The 26,441-nt window shown below is 42.4% G+C and overlaps 1 protein-coding gene across 1 annotated transcript in view; it reads left to right on the plus strand.

Annotated features, from left to right (window-relative positions):
• faf1 (Fas (TNFRSF6) associated factor 1) overlaps positions 1-26,441 on the plus strand; it is a 184,488-nt gene that overhangs the window by 96,191 nt on the left and 61,856 nt on the right. Inside the window, exons 9-12 of the mRNA XM_084308912.1 lie at positions 9,957-10,052; positions 19,255-19,381; positions 21,149-21,212; positions 21,455-21,536. Coding sequence (XP_084165038.1) covers positions 9,957-10,052; positions 19,255-19,381; positions 21,149-21,212; positions 21,455-21,536 — 369 coding nt within the window. The remainder of the gene's footprint in view (positions 1-9,956; positions 10,053-19,254; positions 19,382-21,148; positions 21,213-21,454; positions 21,537-26,441) is intronic.

A 26,441-nucleotide genomic window follows, 5' to 3' on the forward strand; every position in this document is an offset into this window, starting at 1 on the left:
AAACTGAGCATTGTAATCCTAATCTTCCTATGCTAATTGCCATAGGATCTAACATTTCCATTCTATTGCAATAGAATGTCGCTTTTGGTCTTGCACCTTCCCTTACTGTAATGAAATATTGTGATAAATGACAAAAAATAAAAAAAGAGAATAAACTTTCATCGACATATTCATTTGAACCCTCTACTAACGTGTAGGAAAGTCAGGAAAAAAGGAAAAGATTGTAGAGAAATATTGACACCTTAATGTGAAGAACAGTGGAAAAGAACAATGTAAGTTAAAATATAGATAAAAAATAGAATAATGAGAAGAAAAAAATATAAAATAAAAATTAAAAGAAAGATATAGATAAGGAATGAGAGATAGAATAATAATCAACGAGGATAAGCCATTAGAACCGAATTAACAGATTAGATAAAATAGAAAAGCAGAGCCTTTTAGAGCTTCAATGTGCCAGTCACTTCCTCAATGGAGTGATTACTTAAATTGTTAGAATAACCTTGTAGTCGGGCGGTTAGGTGGTCGAGCGGAGATTGCGTTCGTCACCAGCCCCGGAGCTGTGAGCTTGGTTCGCCTGTTCGAATCCAGCTCACAGCTCCGGGGTTGTCACCAGCTTGGCTGGCCGTCTGCACTGATACAATTGGCTGTATCAGAGAGTGGGAGAAGCTGGCGGGGTGGGTCCGGGTCGTTGTAAACAGCGACTCCTACAGTTCGGTCGGGGCGCCTGCTAAGCGCGGATTGGACGTGAGGGGGATAGTGTGGTCCTCCCACACGCTACGCCCTCTCAATGAGAATCCGCGCTGCCAGGTGAAAAGAAGCGGTGATTGGCTGTACCAGGGTTTCCGTTAGAAAAAATTGTTGCCGGTCTCCGTGACCTGCAAGATTTCAACTACCGGACAAATGAGATTAATTCCGGTCATAGTTTATTGAGCTTTAAAACGATTAATAGGCAGGCTATATAAAGAATGTCATCCTCAAGGCATGTAGATTTATAATATTATTACTTAAAACTAGGCTACTTTTGCGTATACAGTCATTAATATATTCCAAATAAAATAAGTCCCTCGATACTCCGTCTCCGTGCTGCTGCTGACTTGAAATAAAATAGACCGCGTATGTGGCAGTCGGTCCGACACTAAACAGCAGTCTGTTATAATCACATTTTTATGAGCTAACGAATTCCGTTATATTGGACATTTGTATTAATTATATCAAGCGAAGAACTGAGAAAGCAGAGAGACTGCAACATTATCGTGGTTTGCGTGACTACTCTCTCCACCTCAATGTCACACGGTCGAAAAGGGCGCTTGTCTATTGGACAGTGGAAATGTGTGTGTGGCTGCGATCCTGTGTGTGCGCGCGCGCGTGTGTGTGTGTCTGTGTGTGTACTGCGGAGCCCAGATCAGCGGAGCCGAGTTTTGACATGGCATTGATCCATTGTTCTATTGAAGCACATTACCACCATCATCTCGCTAAACAACTTGTAGACCACGGTGTTTTTATGAGTGCCCACAAGTAGCCGTTTTAATAATATAATAAGCCGCGCGCCTCGGTAATAATAATAAGCCGCGTTTTTTCTTCCTTCTTCCCAAGATGCACAGACATAGATAGATAGAGAGATAGATAGATAGATAGATAGAGAGATTAGATGCAGTGTGCTTGTTTTGCAGTGAGTGCTGCGAGCAGTGGTAATAATAATCACTTCCTATATTTGGTTCGCGTTTGGTCCGATGAAGCGAACCGAGACCTACGTTTTTAAAGCTCTCGCTGACAACGTCGTTGTCATTATTAGAAGCAACGAGGAAACAAATGTAATGATCGTTTCGTTCATCGCATAGGCTATTTAATTTTAGCCTATTTTAATACAATTCAAATAATCAAATTGTGCTTAGACTCAGGGAATTATTTTCACCGGACATTAAGACCGGAGAAATTAAATATGTCGGACTTCAAGAGATTTTGCCGGACAAATACCGGTAATTACCGGCTAACGGAAACGCTGGGCTGTACGTGTGTCGGAGGAAGCACGTGGTAGCCTCCACTCTCCCAAATGATCTGACTGTGGGGGGTAAAGCGCAGCGACCAGGAAGGGACTGGGAATTGGCATACGACTAACATTGGGATGGGAGAAAATCGGAGGAAAATGGAGGGGGAAAAAGACCAAAAAAAAAGAAAAAAGAATAACCTTGTAGTGTTCATACGTTTAGGTGTGGTTAATTTTGAAAGTATTATTAAGGACTGATTGAACTTCATTCAATTGATTATCTGCTATATATATACACACCGGATGTTTAATGTTAGAGTTGTAGGCCTTCGTTGTCATGGTGCCTTATATTCTAGAAGGTTGTAGAGTATACTAGTGCAATAGACTATTGTTATGTTCCAGAATGATCTAAGAGACCCAGGGCATTTGAGCGATAAACCCAGAATATTCCAGATAGATCTTTTTGCAATGATAATGTATTTGTCTCCCCGGAGACCAGAGTCTGAAATTATAATGTATTACAAATCGTATTATACACAGTACACATTGTTATAGACGGCCTGCATATCGTCTGCTACCTTGATGAACACAATAAAGTCATTCTAACACTGGTATACACTGAGAAAGAGGCTTATCTGTTTTCGGCATTGTCGTTCTGCCTTGGGGTATCTGCTCCTTTTCGATTCAGAAAATCCTCAGCTTCTTTAGGTGTGTATACACCAAACTTGTGACCGTCACTGTCCACGATCGATAACAGCGCCGGGTATGATAGCCTTGGCTTGTGACCAGATTTGAACAGTTTTTGCATCACCTTGTATGGTAGACGTCGAGTGATGGCTTCTTTGCTCAAATCTTCGTAGATAAATATTGATTTATCACCATATTTCAGATTCCCACGTTGGATGCGAGCAAATTTGATGATGTCATCTCTTATCGAAGTCTTCCGCAGAGTAACAATGATGACTCTTGGCCCGATGTTTCTTTGCCCCCGAGGACCGATTCTGTAAACATGGTCCACTTCTGGCACTGTGTTTGGAGGGTTGTTACCCAAAATCGTTGATAGCACTGTTGGAAAGTTGGCGTCTTCCGGTTTAGCACAATATGTAGTGCACGCATTTTGCAATTGCTCCGCTCCCACCAACGTTAATTTCGTTTAAAAACATTATTTGGACAGTACAGAAAGAGAATAGACCACATCGTATGTATTGATAAGACCTTCTACTAACCATATCAAAAGACAAAATGGTTAAGGATAGAACTACGGTAACTTCAGCGGCGCGGGACGTAACAAAACAAAGAAGACGCGCTCTAACCGACGCGGGTTCTGAGCCGACGGCGACAAGCCCCGAAGAGGAGAATGAAGAGGAAAATATACCGGGACCATCGATTGTGGTCCCCGACGAAGAGACAATAAATGTCAACATAACAGATGAGACCGGAACAAGCTCCGTGAAAAATAGAGCAGCTGATCTGGATAAGATAATATTAGCACACAAGTCCAGCGTCACCGTCACTGTACCTAAATCAACAACTGATACAAGCAGTACTACCACTCCACCCGATTTCAACACACTGACTAACCTGATGATAGAACAGTCTAAACTTATGAAAGATCAGGTTACAAACATCGAGGCGCTCAAAGCAAACGTCGATGAGCTCAAAGCAAACGTCGATGAGCTCAAAGCACACGTCGATGCTAAATTCGATCGCGTCGATGAGAAATTAGAAGAAGTCAAGAAAGCGATCGATGCACAGTCCGAGCGAATCACGTCAGTGGAGAATACGGTGACAGATATTACACGGGCAGTCAAGGCGAACGAAGGTGGCATGACAGAGATGGTAAAAGAGATAGAAAGTGTGAAAGAAGAATGCCGGAGGGAAATACAAGAGGTTAAAAACGAAGCGACGGAGAGGCTACTAGAATCCCAACGCTACCACAGGCGGAATAACATCCGCATTGTAGGACTTGATGAAAAAATAATAATTATAATCTTTTTATTTTTTATTTTTTACCTCCTATAATAGTGGGGGTCGCGGCTCTCTGACACCGTTATTTGGGGGTCGCGGCCTGAAAAGTTTGGGAACCCCTGTTCTAGAGAACCGTGACTTTCGGCAACAGTTAATTTGAGGGGCCAGGAGGACACAGCGATTCTTCAATGTTTTTTGACTGATGGAGTCATCTTCCTCTGCCTTCTCCTCCCTAAGCGTTTTCCAGGCAGCCTCGGTCTCATTTGAGCTGTTTTGATTGGCAGTTATTCCTCCCTCACACCTGTGGGAATGATTGACAGGCAGTGGAACATCCTTATTGCACCCGCCCTGCAATCTCTTCTTCCCCGCTAGTAATTGCTGACATTTCTCCAGTGTTTCATGGTGTTTGCTAATGTATTAATGCTGTGGGGCCCCAGAGGTGCGTTAGCTTGCGGACCGGTGCTTCTTATACGTTTTCCCAGAATCCTCTTCTACCTGACGGGGGCCTTCAGTAAGTGCAGGGTTTATTGAGAGGGGCCATGGTGGTTGCTGTAGCGACGGAGCTCAGCGATAAGCCCCAACAGAGCCGCCTTCAGGTGACATTATGCGCAGGAGTTAGTCTCTCGATCTGTCAGTCTCATTTTCACATCCCGTTTTTCCCTCGTCTTTTTCTCGATACCTATGATTGTTTTTATCTCTCCGTCGATTTCTTTTTTCTTGGTTACTTTGAAGTTCCTCTGCTGATGGAGCTTCTGGTGTGTGTGTGTGTGTGGGGGGGGGGTGTGGAGGAATGTCCCCCCTCATTAGCTTGGTCACCTCTAGACCCCCCTGCTGTCTATGAACACAGAGCCACAGCAGCCCACTGAATGGAAGGCATAGAACCAGCGCCGCCCGCTGTTGGCCATCCCACAGATCCTGCAGCCGTCAATGCCTTACCTTTGCCTCCAGCTTTGTGTGTGTGTGTGCGCGCATGTATGTGTTTGTGTGTGAGTGAGTACGTGCGTGCATGTAAGCATTGCTTGGGTGAACCTTGCACGCTCTGTGCAGGACCCCAGATCCTAATCAGGAGTGACATGTCTTCAGCAAGGCACAGAGCAGCCTGAAAGGGGGAAACCAACAGGTGTTTAGGGTGGGGCGCTTCTTTCTTTCTTTCTTTCTTTCTTTCTTTCTTTCTTTCTTTCTTTCTTTCTTTCTTTCTTTCTTTCTTTCTTTCTTTCTTTCTTTCTTTCTTTCTTTCTTTCTTTCTTTCTTTCTTTCTCTCTTTCTCTCTTTCTCTCTCCACCCCCCCCCCTCTCGCTCTCGCTCTCGCTCTCGCTCTCTCGCTCTCTCGCTCTCTCTCTCTCTCTCTCTCTCTCTCTCTCTCTCTCTCTCTCTCTCTCTCTCTCTCTCTCTATAAAAGTTGTGCAGTAAGGTGGTAGTGGGGTTGCCGTCAGTGCAGCTGTCAGTAGTAATTATCTCACACTCACAGCCAGACACCTAATCCAAACACTGCCCTCACTAGAAAAGAGAAAAAATGCAACACAGAGAGAATGAAGGGAGAGAAAGAGAGAGAGAAAGAGAGGGGAAGAAAGGCTTAGAGAGGAATGGGGAAGATGAAGGGGGGTGACAGAGAGAGAGAGAGAGAGAGAGAAAGAAAGATTCTTTCCCTGCATCGGCCCCTGAATGCGCAGAGCCTCAATGCAAGTGTTAATTAAAAGAATCCAAAAAAGAGGAGGCAGTTGTTTTGTGTGGAGATGGAGGAGAGGGTCATTTGGGGGAGGGGGTTAACCCCCCCCCCCCCCCCCCCCCCCCTCGTGCCCTGCGGCGCTTCAGCCTTGTTTCCGCGTCTCACCGCTTGTGTATCTCAACATGAGGAGAAGCCACCAGGTCAAGCCCAGGAAGGATTGAGAGGTGCTCCCCTCCTTTCTCTTTCCTCCGCCCCTCCTTGCATCCATGTCGGCCCGAGCCCTCCAGGCTCCCATTGACGGGGGAAGTGATCAACTTTTATTTATGTACTTATTAAGCCCTCGGAGGAAAGCTCGTCATTGTGAATATTGGGGCAGAGGGGTTTGAGGGGGTCCTCCAGGCAGCCGCTGGTTAAGATTCTCACGTTTGATTGCCACTCGATTTGGGGAGCAGGAAGAATAGAGGGGCCATTCCTCCACATCGCACCCTGTACGTCTTTGTGTCGCTCAATAGACGAGGCTCTCTTACTCTCCAGGCCAAGTCAAGCCTCGGGGCCTGCGTCCATCATTCCTCAAATGCTCTGATAGCTTTTCTCTCTCTCTCTCTCCCTCTCTCATCCCCCCCCCCCCCTCTCTCCACTCAACAGAAAACATTGCAAACTGAGGCAATTCACTTATACAGTTAGGAGGATGTTGTTGTTTGACAATTGAACTGAATTTTCACTCCCAAGTTCTGCTTTTGGGAGAAATATGAAGAGCACAGTAATATAATGACAGGCCAACCCAGCTTAATGAACTCCCATCTGACTTAAGTTACACAAACGAGGTCCAGGCAATTCAGCTAAGTGTTCCACCTAGGTGTTCCAGTGCTCAGGTTTACTCTGCTGTCCTATCCCTGCTCACTCTTACACCTCTTATTGTCAAGTACACTTCCAGCTAATTACTTATAGACAAGAAACACACTCTGTTTTGTGTGTGTGTGTGAGGGCTGGACCAGGTGTATGTTGATTGACAGTTTGGGGCCCCAATGAAAAGGACTTCTATCTGGTCAGATGTTGTGTTCTAAGAGTTGGCACCCTTAAATCATAAAAACATAATTGCATGTCAAAACAAGTTTATTTGCGGAGATTAAACATAGATACAGTATGTTTAAAATGCCATATCAAATTGTATATGCAGTATTCGCCACTGAATGGGGACAGTTTCTCAACTGTAGTCGAGCACAAAGACTACTCACATTTCCCCCTATGAATGAGGACTCTGCTCTCTCTCTCCACAGCATCTGCTGTTGGGGTTTTTCCCGCCAAAGCCCAAGATGAACAGAATTAGCTATCTACAAATGGAGCGCACAGAACGTACTAGTCTCGCATTGCCAGTCCAATCTCCACATTTGCGTTTTTAGCGTTGTGCCAGAGCAGTGAGAGCACACGTGGTGAACAGAGTTTGAATAGCTTTTGCCTTCTGGAGACTAATGTACCTCCCTCTCAAAGAGTGCGGTCGAGAGAGAGAGAGAGATTGTGTGTTGTGCAAGTTCTTTTTCACAATATCTGCTCTCAGAAGCAGGAGCACGTTTTATTTTTAAATATTGTCATAGCCTACGCCTGTGTGTCCTCACTTTAATTTAGAAATGGTAGGTTGCCATTTCCATTCAAAATCCAAAAGGGCCTATGCTCATATTTTTACTTTCATTGTTTTTATAGACTCATTCTTCTTGCATGAAGACCACACATTTATATTAATTCACTCAAGCACAGACTCTAAAAAGCAGAGCAGAAGCTACAGATGCAGATTGGTTTTCTGGGAGAGTGAACGTCTAAAACGGCAAGGCTGAGAGCCAGGGAGCTAGGGCTAGCGGGCAGGCCATGGGGGAGATAAGAGGCAGAGAGGCTGATTGTCACCCTGCAGTGGTCCTGTGATCTGTCCCATTGTCAGGTGCTAACCCGCACAAAGAGCAGCTGGACGCTGTTGAATCAGAGGACGATTACATGCGACGCCAATTGAGTCTGAAAGGTTTAGGGACTACTGGGAGTTTCTCTCTGCTTCATGCTGGCCTCACCTCTAAAGCGCCACTAAAGAGTGGTGAAACCGCTAGACCTTGTCAGCAACATAATCTTGCTCGTGGCGTGACTGCACACTGTGCAACAGGTACTGATAAGAACCAAAACATCTGAAGAAAGAAGAAAAAACCATGCAATGTAATGCAACATTTAGTTTTTAACGAGTATGAACGTTACAAATGTAAGCCCCGATTATTTACGGCCGCTCTATTCACGCTATTTTATATATTCTATCCAGAGCCAGGAGAGACGGGCTGTAATGAGTCCCCTGGTGGACGCTGACATTTCCAGTCCTGGGTGTGGGAGCTCATTAGTCAGGCTTTCTCTCTTGCTCTAAAGTTTAAACCAGCACTACACTCACACTCGGTACTGCTGCAGGTGGAGGTGAATCTCATCAGGCTTCTCTCCTGATTAGGATTATGGCCTGGCCTTTGTTTGAAAATCGCATCTGACGATAAGGGTTGTCGGAGGTTGTATATGAGCAGGCCCCGTTTGTAACGAGACTTCTCAAAGTCTAGGAAGTTGGTACAAAGTCGACATTGAGGAAGTTGGTTTTGTTCCTTTTTGTTTTTAGAATTAAATTGTTGAGGATATTGTTGATACGGACATCGACTACCACCGTTTGTGTACAAACAATTTACCCAGAAATTAGACAGATGGCTCAACATTTGAGTAGATGATTGGGAAAAACAACAGAGCAAATCCCAGTTATTCTAAACCTCGCCAAAAGGGTGATTAGAGTTGGTGTCAACCACCTCCTCTGTAAATCCTCTTGACACCTTGACTGGGTTTAATCTCAAATAACCACCAACCAGAATGTTAAACCTGTGAATCAGTGTCCACCTGCATTACACCCTCTCTTGTAGAGCCATATGAAATCCGTTTTATTTTTTTCCAAATTCCATAATTTTTTTTTCCAAATTCTGTTTTTTCCGTTTGAATATTTCAGAATTCTGTATTTTGCTTTGTACGCTCATTTTACCATCAGAAATAGTGTCTAATAAGTGGGAATGAATAAATGTCCACAATTTAATAAGATATAAGTCTATTTAATAGGGCTGTCTTAAATACTTAAATACGTTCGATGGGCATGGGATTCGAATATGAAAATTAAATGTGATTATTTAAAAAAAAAAAAAAAATTATAATTATATATATTTTTGCAAAATCAACTCTGCCTCTCTTTGTTAACTACAACAAGCAATGCTGTTTGTTATTTAAGATGAGGTCGGACTCGGCACTGACAGATTTGTGTTTATTGTGCTGCTTTTATAAAGCCTCAAATGACGGCTTACAATATTTCATGAAAGCAAAGTGTTTTGTTTGTCTAAGATTTAAAAAGGTTTAAACTTTACAGCACTGACAAAGTTGAACAAAGTGCTGTACAAGTCCCACAACATTAAAAAAAAAAAAATTAAAAAAAAAAGTTTTCTTTTTTTTTTTATAGTTGATTCCATTTTTATTGCTCAATTCCGCGATTCCGTGATCGCGGATTCCATATGGCTCTACTCTCTTGTTCCTCTGCAGCCTTGACCTCTAAAGATCCTGGAAGGAATATTTCTGAATAGTGGTTCTCAACCCTTTTCAGGTCAACGCCCCCCTTATCTGATGTCATTGTCCAGGTCTCATAACGGTCTCAAATTCATTGCAGAAGTACTGGGGCCAAATCTGTGTATTTCCACACTTTACAAAACATTTGGAGAAGGTTACAATCTGTTTGACAGCAGCAAGTCTGCATATTTCACAGAAGGCTCGCTTACTGGTTTTGCAAATAATCTACCACTCTATTTGTGCACCATTCTGCATGGAAGTACCTTTCTCTTTGGCCAAACCATCTAGCCGTCTCCTTTTTGTCTAGAGTTAACTGCAGCTATCCACTGTCTTAGTGGGCACAGCGCTGCTGCTTTGGGGTTCTTTTGGCAATGGCCCCTTGGATCCCTATAAATGTCTATAAATTAAACATTACAAAACAGTTCAACTATTTCTTTGCTAAAAAGTAACTGCAAGTGGATTGTCGATTTTGATATAGGCTCCTCTCTGGTTCCAGTCAAGGTGTTCTGATATTAAAACAATAATCAATGAATAAAATAAACAAGCGCCCTCTTTGAGAATCTCAACGCCGCCCTTTCAACATTTCTGCACCCAGCACCAGGCCATTTTACATGCCATCTTTAACTGAAGCTTGAACTCTGTGTAGAGAAATGAAGTTTCTGTAATGTTTCTTGTTTGTAGATGATGCTACTGTAGCTGTTTCTGTAATGTTTCCTGTGTGTCTGTTTGCAGATGACGCTAGTTGCTTCTGGGATCAGCTATCCCTGCCATCACCTCACTGTGTGTCGAAGATCCTCACCAGCCAATGCCCAGGAGCCCACAGAAGAGGTACACACACACACACACACACACACACACCACATGTTTTTTGTTAATCACCAGACACTTGTAACATGGAAAATCAAGTATACTATATATATTTGGAAGCTTAACACTTGGATTACCGGCGATGCGGTGCGCCTTACCGCCGTTGAATGCCAGCACCCACTTCAATGATAGCGTTGTGAACGCATAATCTGTCTTAAATTATGGCTATGTGTCTAATCTGCCCGTCGTTTATCAATGACTTGTTTGCAGTCAACATTGTCGAGACGGATTGTTTTTTAATTGGTTAATTTCCGTTTTATAGCATTTTGAAAAGCCCTCGTTTTTCAGGAAAATATAAAGATTCCGTAATAAACGGCATTTACTGGAATATTCTGGCATACACAAAAAACGTTGTAATTTTTCGGTCTATTTATGAATCGTTTTCAAATAAACGCTAGATTATCGATAGTATATGTGTACTTATGCACGCTAGAGAAGCGATCTGAAAAATATATTCTCATTTCCTGATCAGCGAGCACACACTCACAGCCACACACACATATGGGACACGTTGATATATAGGTGAAAACTGATCCGATTACCCTAAGATTGGTAAAATAAATTGCTTACCTCAGATCAGATGTTATCCAAAAAGATTATTCCAATTCCTGATCGCCATTCCAAATATCGATCGCGTTTATTGATTCTGCGTTGGGTACTGTAAATATATATTCCACGCGTTTTCCGGACCGGCGATCAACTTGGGTCTCTTCAGATGCCTCGTCGGAAAAGTAACATGAGGAGGCTGCCCCCCCCCCCAAATTAAACGAATGGGGTGCAGTTACACAGGGAGAGACGATAGGGGGCGGTATTTTCCCAATTGAGCTCAGAGAGAGTCTGCAACACTAGCGTGAGGCTCGATTGATGAAATATGAATTCAAATCACTAATAAAAAAATATACGACAAACAAACGCTATATAGCGTTGGTGGCACTCAACTGGCGGCATGAACTAACGACAACGCGTCCCTGGCACTCAAAGTGTTAAGGACAAATATAGAAACATTTCTCCACAATATAGTGCGGTGGCTTAGCAAAAAAAATTGGACGCGCCGGACAAAAGCACCAAATTTTCCCACGTGTTCCTCATCATCATAGCTTTCATTTTGGGGTAGGGGCCACGTCATCATGATGGATTTCAAGATGGCCGCCATGTAAAATCAAGGTTCTGCCCATTAATAAATATCTTGGTCCATAGCGCGCTCAATATTTGAGCGAACACAAAGGTATTGGCATCCCTGTAAACTAGATAAGCTTTTCATTGGTATGAACTAGCTAAGCTTTTCATTGGTATCATTTTCATTAAGCCCAACTGTTGGGGGTTTTAATAGGCAATGATTCAAAATGATGTCCAATTTTCGCCTAGAAAAAACTGCCATGCTCATCCTCCAAAAGGTCCCTTGGCCGTTCACATGAATATATCAGGGTGAACATTGGTTTTATAGGTACCCACAAGCCTCTTTCCAGACATACCCACTTTGTCCAACTTGCATGCTATTTGGGGAGATAATCAAGCAGGTTTGTGCATGTGGTACAAATGTGTCGAACATTCTAACAACTGCCAAAAATGTGAATGTTGGGTTAGGGTTTGTTGTTAGAATGTTGAACATAGCGGTGCTCCAGTAGCACACCATGTTACCGCGCTCGCGTGGGACTCCGTGCTGCGTCACGGATCTGGTTGACTCCGAGTTCGATTCCCGGACCCGCCGTCATTTGCCGAATGTCTCCCCCTGCTCTCTCTCCCGTTTCACCCTGCAACTGTCGGTCATGCTTGACCAGGAAAGCGATAAACGCTAAAAAATAAAGTTTAAAAAAAAGAATGTTGAACATAGAAGATCAATTTTGGTGTCAAATTACACATTTTCTGGGTCAATAAATGTGTTGATGCTATAAAGAATGTCACCAGATGAATATTTGTACCATTCTAACAACATATTTACATCATTTTTTACTTGTTTAACAGTCAGACATGCATGAATCGAATAGACATTTTATTAGGATCACTCATTACTATAAGAACAAATTATCTCGTAAAGTTATGGCGGAGGGAGGTGGCACAGAGACATAGGAACTTCAAAAAATTACATGTATTATTATTATTATTATTATTATTATTATTATTATTATTATTATTATTATTATTATTATTATTATTATTATTATTATTATTATTATTATCATAACTCTTTAGCCTGTATAGGCGTATTTAACTGTTATGGAGTGTGGAACTAAGTATATGGTGCAAAGACTATGTGGGAATGATGTTGCGTATGACCAATATGCATAGGTGTGTGCAAGAGTCCAGAGGTAGGAAGGCTGGGGTCTGTGAAGCACAAGGGAGAGGTGCAGGAGTAAATATGAGTAAATATGAGTAAGTACGAGCTTGTAGCGAATGCGAGGCACCACAAAATACAAAACACTGGAAAAGCTTAATAGAATCAAGACTGTACCGTATATATGTGTCTAGGTTCTGGCACTAGACCCATGGCATGCTGGCCTTGATCCTGGTCAGCATCCTCATCAGCGGGCAGGCGGTAGGAAGGCTGGAGTCCTGGAAGCATGAGGGAGAGGTCCAGGGAACGTCTGGGGGAACGTGAGGCTTGAGAGGGGTCACAAGTTGTCTTGACATGTCCAGGGGAATCACTGAGGAGCAAAAGCAAACGCTGGTAAGCGCGGGTTGTAGGTTGTAAGGCAGCACAAAATACAAAACAATAAAAGAAGCTTAATAGAATAGACTAGAGAACTAGACTGTAGCCTACCATATGTGGCCACGGTCTGGCACTGGGAACCATGGCACGCTGGCTTTGATCCTGGTCGGAATCTTCCTCAGCGGGCAGGCGGTAGGAAGGCTGGAGTCCAGGAAGCAAGAGCGAGAGGTCCAGGGAATCTCCGGGTGAGTGCACAGAAGCTGTGACATATCTGTCACAATGGCAGCTGCAAAGATCTGTGCATTTCCAATGTGCCTTCTTGCATGAGCACCTTGCACCACAACCACTTCAATTGCACTTCACAAGTTCATTGCAGGCTTTTGATGCCATGGGTAGATTGCTCCACACAGGAAGCCAGACCTTTCCATCCAAGGTCCATCCCCATCCTTCAGGACTGGGTGCCGGCTGTTGGGCCAGGTCAGACATCGACCAGATCCCAGACTGGTAAGCAATTCGCTTTACATGTTGCAGAAGTGCATCTTGGGTAGGTGGAATGTGTTCCATGGATCTGTTTCTTTGACAGAACAACACTCGCTGTGCTTCATCGACAGGTTTCAATTCACTAGTCTTGTCATAGAGGATGATGGTAAAACGCTCCAGAAGGTGAAAGTGCTGGGCTTCTATGGTCACAGGAGTAAATGGATTTTCTGCCATGAAGTTGAAGGCCTCTGTGACTTGAGGGTAGGCATTCCAAGCCACCCATGTAGACTTCTTCCCCTTCCCGCAAAATGTTGAAGTTGTGTCACAGCCCGTGTATGAATGGAAGATGGGAAGTGCTGTGGACTTGTCTTTCCCAAGAGCATGGCAGATGGTGGAGGAGCCAAAGCTATATTTAGGTTATTGTATTATATGAATGTTTATATGTTTATTTTTATAACCTTACATTGAAACGGCATTAGGAATATTGATTGGATTTAGATAGTCATTGAACCGTCTTATTTGTCATAATAGAACATTATAGAACATTTGTGATGTCACAGTATGATGTCATGCCTGAACGTTCTAGAACATTTGTGATGTCACAGTATGATGTCATGATCGAACGTTCTGGAACATTTGTGATGGCACTGTATGATGTCATAACCGAACATTCTAGAACATTTGTGTCTCTATATATAGTCCACAATTCTCTCACAACAGGCAGTGTGTAGCTTGAAACAGGACTGAACAGATAGACTAAACAACATAGACTGAAGTCTGCATTTCTCAACCAAGGTGCCAAGCCTACCGTTTTGCTGTGGAAAGAGCCGGCAAGTTGATTTACGGCTTTCCAGTGTGGAGGAATTTTCATGCGTCGAGTCTGCAGTGATTTTGGAGACTGGGAAAATACAGTTTTCTTACCTTGTTGTAGGGCAATTCCAGCGTTATGGATGTTACATTCAGAGAGAACATTGGAAACTTAACTTAACATTGACAAGGCAAGTATAATTTACACATTTTAGTTACACTTATTGAGATAAAGATGAGCCTGCAGTAAGAAATGTTTTGACCTTTTGGATTTTGAGATGGGTGACAAAATACACAACGTTATGGATGTTACGGAAATTTCGGACTCACTGAACACATGATGAAAACTCTAAAAAATATATTTTTCAAAGAATAACATGTTTACCATCACTTTGTAGGGAAGGCTTTGAGGTACCCAAAAAGCACATTCAGGAAAACCTGGCATTTCCTCTCGGAATGAATCACAAAAAAGTGCCGTTATGGATGTTAAATTTTTGCGTTATGGATGTTACATGTCTTGACAAAAAACACTATCAAAAATAGAGCTACCCACATGTGTTTGACTTCGGTGGACCATTTTGAGGGTCAAACCAGTCTGGATTGATGTTGTAGTCTGAAAAAATGCCAGGAAATACTTCTTCTTCTTCTTATTTGAATTTCCGGCAGTGTAGACGCATCGTGGCGTATTACTGCCCTCCACAATTCTTGCTTCGCCCACACTTGAGAAAGTTTACACTCCTCTTCTTCTTCTTCTCATCTTCAAAACACATTTCTATCGTCTCTGTCTCCTTCTTCTCTGCTCCTCTTGTCATACAATCACAATACAAACATCATCTCCTCTCTTGGAGGGCCCCCCCAAGAGGGGGAACCCTCCATCTCATCCCGAGAGAATTGTTGAATATATATAGAACACAAATGTTCTAGAATGTTTGATTATGACATCATACTGTGACATCACAAATGTTCTAGAATGTCCTATTATGACATACTGTGACATCACAAATGTTCTAGAATGCTCTATTATGACATCATACTGTGACGTCACAAAAATCACTATTTTTTATTTTTTTTGGTCTTAAATAGTTTAAAAAATATCAGCCACTTCTGAAAATAAATTACAAAAGGTTTTTGGAAAATAGCTCTTTATTTGATTAACATAAAAGTGTTTTCTATACAGAGAACAGCAATATTAATATCTGTTAAATCAGAAAATGAGTTTTGGAGCAATTCCATGAAAATGTCAACCTTACCATGAAAAAGAAAGTTATAAAAAATCAAGTCCAATTCACTCTGCCTGGACTGGTTCAGAGAAATGGTATCTCCCTCTGTTATCCATGTGAGGATTGAGGTGTTCACGAATCTGATCAAAACTGACCCAGGACTTGTCCTCTTTGGTTGGAAGTGCAGCGGTAAGCCTCCATAAGGGACATGGACATGTGGCGTTTCTGAACCCTCTGCTTGACTCCTTCTCTTATGGTCACTGCATCCTTCATTCCTGGGGCCTGTCTTGAAATGTCGTCCCTGGAATAATACTCATTTACTTTCTGTTTGATTTCATTTGGGGTTTCTGTGTTTTTTGGGGTGGGTTTCTTGTCACGATACTCGGCAAAACAATAACAAATACACATGTAGGCTGAGCAGACGCGAGGGGGAGATGGCCGACAGCAGCCGATTAGCAGTAGGCTAACGTGGACACTGCTCTGCCTAGACCAACAATGTGTGAAAAAGTTGTGTCTGGAAATATGTTGGATTTTAATCAAACAAGGAGTCATAAAATACTTATTTAAATCAAACAAAGGGGTCATAATCGGACTTAACAACACAAATTTTTTATAGTGTTTTTTTGTCTATTTCAGACGTGTAACATCCATAACGCAAAAATGTAACATCCATAACGGCACTTTTTTGTGATTCATTCCTTGAGAGGAAATGCCAGGTTTTCCTGAATGTGCTTTTTGGGTACCTCAAACCCTTCCCTACAAAGTGATACATGTTATTCTTTGAAAAAGATATTCACAGAGTTTTCATGTGTTCAGTGAGTCCGAAAAGCTTGTCAATTTCCGTAACATCCATAACGCTGTGTATTTTGTCACCTATCTCAAAATCCAAAAGGCCAAAACATTTCTTATTGCAGGCTCATCTTTATCTCAATAAGTGTAACTAAAATGTGTAAATTATACTTCAAACAAAGGGGTCATAATCAGACTTAACAACACACATTCGCAATGTAACATCCGTCACTTGCAATGTAACATCCATAACGGTAACATCCATAACACTTGTAAAGAATAAAAAAAATAATACCAGAATGACTAATTGTTGCTAATATGTCATCTTTATAAAAGTTAGCTTTGCTTAGGAAGTTTGGTTGACATTGCGTTCCAGATGCATGTTTTATTACAACTTTTCCTGGAAAACGTTATGGATGTTACATTCGCTGTCCCATAAAGGGGCATTATAACAGCATGCTTCACCTGCCAATGGAAAGACACAAAGTACATAATTGATTCACATATTGATGCAACAGCCCTTCATGACCAAAGGTGAGGTTAGAAAAATATCTGTTGATTATTTTTTTTGCCATTCTGGCCATTCAGAAAGTCATACAATTAGGTTAATCGAAAAAAATTTACATCATTGTGTCTCCTCCTGTAGTGTGAAAAAACATGCATTCTCATAAATATTACGATCAAATCAATTTTGTACTTCAAAATATAGACCTTGATGATACATTTGAAATTGGTTTGGTTATGATCATGTTATTTTAATTTTTTCATGGTGAGGTTGACATTTGCATGGAATTGCCCAGTAGTGACGTGAATATTTAGGAAAGTAGCTTTAGGATCACTTCTGTAAAGAAAGACTTCGCTGTGGAAGAGAAATAAACTATTTTGATATCTTTGTTTTACACTGGAGCGGCTGTGGACATTATTTTTCTTTATCAACGAACGTACTACTCACGAGTAAGCAACTTTAACCAGTAGAGTGGAACGTCGGCCCTCATATTAGTAAGAAAACTGTTCCAAGAGGAAAAAGGAATCGACACAAACTACTGGAGCGCTGAAAGAAGGATAACAACAAAATGTCGGAACCTAAGAAGGTTGAGATGACACAAAGGGTCTATGAGGAAGATGTCCATCAGGCCATCAATAAGAGGAGAGCTAAGTTAGGTCAACTAACTGGTCACATGAATAAGATTAATCAATTAATGGATGAGGACGACGACGGTAACGTGGAAGGTGTACGATTGGTAGAATTCAACAATCTATTTGGCGAGTTCGGTGAGCTTAATACTTCAGTCCAGGTGGTACTAAGCAAAAACATAAGCAAGACATCAGAAGAGGAGAAGAAGAAAGATCAGGATGAATGGTTCACGCCGAAGGCTGACACATTTTACAACTTCACAGTAAAGGCTGACACATGGATGAAAGAGGTGCATCAGCGTATAGCGGAGTCTAGGAAGCACCAAGATGAGGTCAGGCCTGAAGACAGTCGTAAAAAGGAAAGGGTCTAGAGCACCATCCACTACATTTTCCAGAACATCATCTGCAAGCGTGCGTCTGAAAGTTGAATTAGAGAGGGCTGAGTTGCTAGCCCAGGCTTCCGCTCTAAAGCAAAAACGACAACTCGATGAACAGGAGGCTCTGCTCTTAGCTACCTCATCTAAGCTAAGAGCAGAGAGGGAGGAACAGGAGGCTCTGCTCTTAGCTGAGCAGGGAGAAAGGATTTACATGTCCATGCTGCTTTAGCTGCCGCAGAGGCTAAGTTCAAAGTACTGGAAGAGTACGAGGGCCAGCGAGCCTCATCCAGAGTGTCCCATAGGGATGGAATGAACTCTTATATAGAGAAAAAGAAGTCTCCGCAACAAGAGTCCATATGAGCCATGGTGGATTTCCTAGTGAAGCAACAAAACCATGCTACTCTGCCCCCTCAACAGATTCCTATATTCAAGGGAGACCCTATGGGGTACAGGCTATTCATCAGGGCCTTTGAACACTGAGTGGAGGACAAGACAGATAGTAACAGAGACCGGCTGTACTTCATGGAGCAGTACACGGATGGACAGCCAAGAGAGCTGATAAGAAGTTGTCTTCACATGGAACCACATGGATCGCGAGGCAAGGAGGCTCTTGAAAGAACATTTTGGAAATGGATACAAGATCTCAATGGCGTATATACAATGCACTGAACTGGCCTACTATCAAGTCCGATGACGGAGAGGCGCTCCACTCCTTTGGCCTCTATCTCACTGAATGCCTCAACGCTATGGCTGACGTGGAGTACATGCAGGAGCTTGACAGCATATCAAATGCATTCATGCATGTCTGACTGTTAAACAAGTAAAAAATTATGTAAATATGTTGTTAGAATGGTACAAATATTCATCTGGTGACATTCTTCATAGCATTAGCACATTTATTGACCCAGAAAATTAGTAGTTTGACACCAAAATTGATCTTCTATGTTCAACATTCTAACAACAAACCCTAACCCAACATTCACATTTTTGGCAGTTAGAATGTTCGACACATTTGTACCACATGCACAAACCTGCTTGATTATTACCCCAAATAGCATGCAAGTTGGACAAAGTGGGTATGTCTGGAAAGAAGAGGCTTGTGGGTACCTATAAAACCAATGTTCACTCTGATATATTCATGTGAACGGCCAAGGGACCTTTTGGAAGATGAGCATGGCAGTTTTTTCTAGGCGAAAATTTAACATTATTTTGAATCATTGCCTATTAAAACCTCCCTCCCAACAGTTGGGCTTAATGAAAATGATACCAATGGAAAGCTTAGCTTCTCTAGTTTACAGGGATACCAATACCTTTGTGTTCGCTCAAATATTGAGCGCGCTATGGACCAAGATATTTATTAATGGGCAGAACCTTGATTTTACATGGCGGTCATCTTGAAATCCATCATGATGACGTGGCCCCTACCCCAAAATGAAAGCTATGATGATGAGGAACACGTGGGAAAAATTTGGTGCTTTTGTCCGGCGTGTCCACATCCTTCTCAAATCTAGTGCTAAGCCACCGCACTAATAAGTCTCTGGTTAAGAGCGAGAACCAACGTGTCACATCATCCCTTTAAGCTCCATGCTATTGAGTACTTTCCCCAAGCGGCATAACACTGTCGACATACAGTATCTGTTAACCAGTCATAAATTATGACAGAATATTTGTGTTCAATATATTTTAATGTAAGTGAGTTCTTTCTACAGTGTGCAGATGTTCATATGATGAGCGACAGTGAGGGGGATGATTTTGAAGACGCGTCGGAGTTTGGTGTAGACGACTCAGAGATGTTCGGGATGGGCGCTTCGACTACTTGTCGGAAATCACCTATGAGTACGTACAATACACAGGCCTCCTACAAAGGTCAAAGGTATGGAAAGGTTTCAAGGTCTCAGAAAACACACAAGTCTGTAAATTGACAAACAGCTGAGGCTGTGAATTGCTAGTTTCTGACAGAGAATTTATTAGGGCAGTCGGTTGACCCTAAGAATAGCATTTGAATATGAAATTAGGCTCATTTGAATGAAATCTGCTGAATATTTATGATACATTTACATATTATTACCACACCAAAGTCTGTGTGAAATGCTTACAAATAACAAGTTCATTGTATTTGCTATTATGGGTAGTACTAATAGGAAACTATCATCAGGCAGTTGGCTGTACTTTGTAACACTATTGCAGGCACATCTTTCCAAAATCACAAAAAAGGGAAAAGAACCAGTGATGGGTTTTCAGTTCGCCTCATATCAATAATATATTTGGCTTTGGTTATTATTATTTATTTACATTTGACTGGCAGTTTAACACTATGATCGCCGTGGACGAGTTTACACGTCATTCCTAGCCATGCTCATTCTGCCGAAGACGCCGTAACTCGTCTTTGATGTCAATATTTCAAAAATCTGTCATCGAAATCATATTTCCTTTCCGGAGCCCTGAGACACACTGCAAAGATCCACTCAACTCTCTAGCGGTTCAAGAGCGCCATCTGGTGGCCGATCGGCAGATCGCCAGCCGGAAATTAACCTTTGAACCGGTAGTGCTCATCCATATGTGGCACTCGCTATCGTTAGAGAGACTCCGTATTGACACAGTGAACATCGATCGGTGCAAATAACTCGAAAAAACAACATGATTTGGACGTATATACTATTATACAACCTGGAAATGGATCGGGCATTTCTCCATCCCATAATAGAAAAATTCTGTTCCACGCTCATCTGCCAGCGGCGCGAGGAAGCCACGGTAAGATTCAGCGTTATATTCTAACGTCTTCTATACTAACTGATCTGATGAACATATGACCCACACTAGATGAATCATCTAACGCTGCCCACGGAATTATAAACGATCCCCCGCCCATCCGGTCATCATCAGATGATGCGTAGAAACTTCTAGAACCACGTCCAGTTGACATTTTTTATCTCACACAGATTCCTACCAAACTGTATTTGATCATCAATATAATGCATTTAGGGCTATAAATCACGTTCTGAAGAAAGCTGCAGAAAACGATAAAAACATACTTATACTTTAGACCATATTTTAGTATGAATATGTGAATGAAAAAGTTTAACGTTGCTACACCCTGAACAATACATATAGGACATTGAATGGGCCATAATAATGGCAATTTAGCAATATAATTTAAAAAGTTATAGCCCTGCAAAGAAGGGGAACTTCTCCATAGACAAATAGAGCTGGCGAGGGATGGTAAATTATAAATTTAACCCATGGCGATTAAAGTGTTAATATTCAAATACAAAAAAATAATGGAATTTGAATATTGAAATGAATTCTGACAGCCCTAGAATTGATATTCTTCACTAATAGTCAAAGGTACACAACAACAACAACAGTGAGTTGCAATATCTGAAAATAAGATTTCTGGAAAAATATGGAATTTGAAAATCAAATGCATATATGGAAGGACCCTGGATACAGTAGTAGGATCATGGTTCCTGTAGATTTGTGGCTTCGATTTGTTCCCAAACACCAACCACATATTATTAAATTCCTATTCACATATTTCCTACCCTTTCCCCCTAAACATCACACTGTTTAATCATTGCATTGTGTTTGTTTGTCCCACTGCAGTGCCAGAGAACAGTGAGAACGAAGGTGACGCCTTAGTGCACTTTACTGACGAGTTTTCGACAAGGTGGGTGAATTGTCAGGATTGGTGCAGCTTATGGTCTAAGGGCCTTGCCTCCCTGGAACGCCCGGGTGTAACAGTGTGTTTGTGTGGCAGGTATGGAGACTGCCATCCCGTGTTCTACATCGGGACTTTGGGTGTAACCGTGTGTTTCTATGTGTTTGTGTGGCAGGTATGGAGACTGCCATCCCGTGTTCTAGATCGGGACTTTGGGTGTAACCGTGTGTTTCTATGTGTTTGTGTGGCAGGTATGGAGACTGCCATCCCGTGTTCTACATCGGGACTTTGGAGGCGGCATCTCAAGAGGCCTTCTACGGCAAAGCCAGAGATGTAAGTAGCACCCTGCCTCGCCGCCACGCCCACCCTTACATCTGCCCTGTTAGTATTAGTGTGTGGCGAAGAGGCGTCGCAAGCCACCATTTGATATCATGACGTATAAAAAGAAAAAAAATCATCACATTTTCACACCGACAGCTGAGGCTTTATTTTTAGCCGTCCAGTTTTTATACCCCTCCTTCCCTCCCTCTCTTTCTCCCTCATTTCTCGGCTTTTGTCCTTTTAAGGAGGCTTGTATCAACTGACAGCTTGTGTGGATTACAGTCTTATTAGACTGGGAGGACACAGCAAGATGTTAAGGGGGTTCAGATCACCAACGCGGGGAGCGAGGGAGCGACGGATGATGAGAGAGGGAGGGATACGGGGAGGGAGGGAATAGAGGAAGGAACGGAAGGAGGGAGGGAGGGAGAAGACTAGAGAGGGGAATAGAAATGAAAAGAGGGAGAGAGTGGAGAGATGGATGAGTAAGAAGAGAGAGAGGGAGGTTTGGCTCCCTGCCTGCTTCCCAGCTGATCTCCTGTTCTAAGCCAGCGCAATATGGCTCACATCTCCCTGGTGCACACACGCACATGCGCACACATGCACACATGCACACACACACAACACACACACACACAACTGTACCCTACACACAACACGGGGGGGTCAAAATAGTATTCGTTTGGGTCAAAATAGTATTCGTTTGGTTTTTATTTCATTGTGTTTTTTGGTGTTCCTGTCTTAGCCTGCCTGGTGTTTGTTTATTGTTATTTTTTTTACCCAGGGACAGTGCACATTAATGAACATTTTCAGTTTGCACATCAATGTAAATGTGCCAGATTTGAGCTAATTAGCTAGTTTCCATCTGTAGTCCCTGCATACCATGCATGTCTTCATGGTGTGGAGGGACAGGGAGTAACGGAAGGCCACGCTGTGAAACGACACATCCAGCTGATTTAGTAGAGCTTTGGGTGAATAGTAACGCATAATAATCACAACCAGTGTTACCAATCAGAAATGTCAACGCTGTCAAAATATTTTATCGCCTGGATAAATGTCAAATATATTTAATATTTCCAACGTCTGGATTTCAGGATTTCACTGCGTCATAATCATGTCATCTATAATGACTTTAGATGGGAGGCTTGGAGCCGACAGAGTGCCATCCCCAATTGTTGTCAAAATATCACCTCATTTTGACGTAGTGAACCCTGAAATCCTGACTTTGTACAGGAAATTTGTATCTGCGCAGCAATGCCATTTCCTATCGCTGGTATTTCTACGTTTGCCCCCCAAGGCTCCTCTGAATCTTTGCTGAAACATGTTTGCCGTGTTGCCATCCTTTTTTTTAAATGAGCTTGTGAACAATTGAATACACTTGAATTGAAACGGACAGCATCGACGATGGGCGAAAACAAACCCACTTAACTGACCAACCGCTGTTGACCTCTCGCACCTCTGCTCCCTCCCTCCCGCCCTCCACTCTGCCTTCCCTCCTTCGTCCCTCTTTCTGTCTCTCTGTCCTCGCGTTGGGACCCAGCCCAGGGCATCCTTCATTAAGTAGGTATTGGAATGGGACGGATACCGGGGAATCAGTGTCAACCTTCCACGGGCTGGGAGAGGCTAATCACTAAGTAAAACACTACATTTGATGAAGTGTTTCTGAAGGTGTGTGTGTGCATTTATATATATGTGTGTGTGTGTGTGTGTTGCGGCGGGGGGATGGGGCTGTTGAGATACTCAATCCATCCTTAATGAAAATGCTTTGGGCCTGTGAGCTGAGCTGAGCCCTCTTGGGGATCAGTGGTTAGTCGGAGCCTAGTGGCAGACAGGCCACCCATCACTAGCCACGATCCTTTGCTAAATCCCCATCAATGCAGCGGTTAATCGTGCTAACCCCCGCTCTCCTCTGCCCCTTCTTCTCCTCCGCCCCTCCTGTCTCCCCAAAGAGACACAGACTACACATCAAAATTCATAGCCTTGCTTTGGAGAGGGGAGTTCAGGGATTTATCACTGCTGAGTATACGCTGTTGAGCCCAGGCTATAGCCTGCTGGAGGAGGAAAGAGCAGTGCTGGAGAGCCAGATGACGAGATGTTTGCCTACCTACCCCCCTGGAGTGTTGAGAGACCCGTTGGCCACTTCATGCCGACTCCCTAGCTTTCAGTGACTGAGATGAAACATTCGCATTCACCTAGTAGAGATGGGAGAAGCTATTTCTATGAAGTGGCTTTTGAGTGGTCCATGTCTCTGAGTGGTGCCTAGAAGCGATGATTTTCACCAGTGAAGACGAGCCTGCAACTGCAACCCATCGCACCGAGCTTTGTTCTGCTCCAGCTTCTGAAGGGAGATGTTGTTTATAGCTTATGATTGCATTTTAAGACCAGATTAATATCAAAGCTCACAGGCCGATCATTAGATTAGATTGTACTTTATTGTCATTATATTAGCATACAATGAGATTTGGGACTCAAACTTAAGGTGCAGTAGTGGAATATAAAATCACACGAGTAATAAAAGAGAAACATAAAATACTATACAATAAAACAATGTTACAATACTGTACAATATACAAAATAACAACAATATACAAAATAACAACATACAAAATAACAATCACAGTGTCAGACGGTAGTGAGTGGGTATTGCACTTCATGTTTAATGATATGAAAGACCAAATCACACTCGCGTGGACTCGCAGGTCACCAGGAGCCGCTAAAAGTGCTTTGGAGACATGGTCACTAACTGCAGCTTCACCCCGTTCTCAATAATATATGTAGATTAATGCATTATGCTTGTTTCAGTTTATGTACCAACCACAGAGATCTGATGAAGCACCAGTGAAGTATCTGTTCAATGTTGAGTAGTTGAATTCTGATTGAGAATTGTGTTATTCTGATGCTGCTTGATTTGTTTAATGACACTCGGGACTAGGGCTGCACGATTCTTGCTAAAATGTGAATCACGATTTTTCTCTAAGAATTGAGATCACGATTCTCTCACACGATTCTTATTTTTTCAATAAAATCATTTATTGCACTATTTCTTAACCCTTTGGAGGCCAACCCCAAGATTTCTCGGGTTAACTCGCCATGCTCTGGGCGCCAAGACCCGAGATATCTCGGTTTTAATCGATATTTCTTTTATTAGCTATATCCATTAATTTTTCATCCATCCAGCCTGACGTTATCATTGGGAATGGGTCTGAGCTTGCAAAGGGCAAATACCGCCGCCTAACGTCTCCCGGATGGTATTGCACATCATTGGAATCCCTCTGGCTGGGGCTGTGTATCGATCTAAGCAGTCTGGTCCGGGTTTTCCTTCTCGGGCATGACTAACGTTATAACACACGGTTTGGGGACACTCGGAGCAGCAGGGATTATGTGTTTTGGATATATAACGTTGGATCAATAAACGCAATCAATATTTGGAATGGCGATCAGAAATTGGATTCATATTTTTGCAGGACATCAGATGTGAGGTAAGGACTTTATGTTACGAATCTTGGGTTAATCAGATGTTCCTTTCACCGCCATCGGAGCATGTGTGTGTGTGTGTGTGAGGTTCGCGCCGACCAAAGTACGGAGAAGCGATTTTTCAGACCCCGCTTCTGTTCGTTTATTGAGATGAGACTGAACGCTCTAGAAATATATTCATATTCATCAAGGTGAAGGTATAAAACGGAAATGTATGAAAAGAATTATCTGTTTCGTGCATGTTGGCTAGAAGCAACTCATTGACGATCACCGTGTTATTTAGATCTATTGCTATTATATTTGATATATTTTAAGCACTTGCAAATAAGTCCTATCCTACATTGGATAAAGCACTGGCACTGAAGGGCCACAGCGCCCTCTGCTGTTGGCGCCGGAAGTGTTAAACACACAACATAACATAGTGCTTTACTTAAACTTAAACATAACGTATATGAAAGTGCTTGACTTAAACTTGTGTCTTGTAACACAAAATAACTCAAGTCAGAATCGTCATCATTTAAAAGTTAAGTAAAAAAATAATAATAATAATATATTTTTTATATAAAAAAAGATAATCATAATTTAGAAATGAGATTGCATAGGTCTATAAATCGAGATTGCGATCTTTTTCCCATTAATCGTGCAGCCCTACTCGGGACTCGCCCTGAAAGGTGTCACTCAGAGTCTCAGACTTGATGTTTCTAGTTTGTAAAGGCAGCATGTGTTTTCAGTGGTGTGGTTGATCATTGATTTGCGTTTTCCCAGTGTGTGGGAGGTCACTGGATCAGTCATTTGAGCTCTTCATTTTGAAATGTTTGCTTTTCCAGACTGAGCCTGCTGTCCGTGGAATGATCACTTTCTCACCTCTCTCTCTCTCTCTCTCTCTCTCTCTCTCTCTCTCTCTCTCTCTCTCTCTCTCTCTCTCTCTCTCTCTCTCTTCTCTCTCTCTCTCTATCTCTCTCTCTCTCTCTCTCTCTCTCTCTCTCTCTCTCTCTCTCTCTCTCTCTCTCTCTCTCTCTCTCTCTCTCTCTCTCTCTCTCTCTCTCTCTCTCTCTCTCTCTCTCTCTCTCTTCTCTCTCTCTCTATCTATCTCTCTCTTTCTCTTTCTCTCTCTCTCTCTTTCTCTTTCTCTCTCAAATATATTCACTGGTCTCCCCTGGGCTTGTCTAACCTAGTTGTAATTAAAGATGTCCTCCAACTACACTAATAACATCCACTGAATGGGGTTAACTTGGGCCTAAAGAAAATGCGGTCTAACGATAAGTGTAATTTCTTTTTGTAAAAGCCCCATCATTTCAGGTATTTCTCCTTTTTTTTTAAAGAAAGTACACAGTGGAAAGTGAAAGCAGAGATGAGATGGAGCGAGGATATGATATACAACAAAGCATAACGGAGACACAGGGATGCCCAAGGCCCTCTGTGACATTACTTTTGCCGTCCACACGG

Source organism: Notolepis coatsorum, assembly GCF_963971535.1.
Source record: "Notolepis coatsorum genome assembly, chromosome: 2".
Classification (NCBI taxonomy): domain Eukaryota; kingdom Metazoa; phylum Chordata; class Actinopteri; order Aulopiformes; family Paralepididae; genus Notolepis; species Notolepis coatsorum.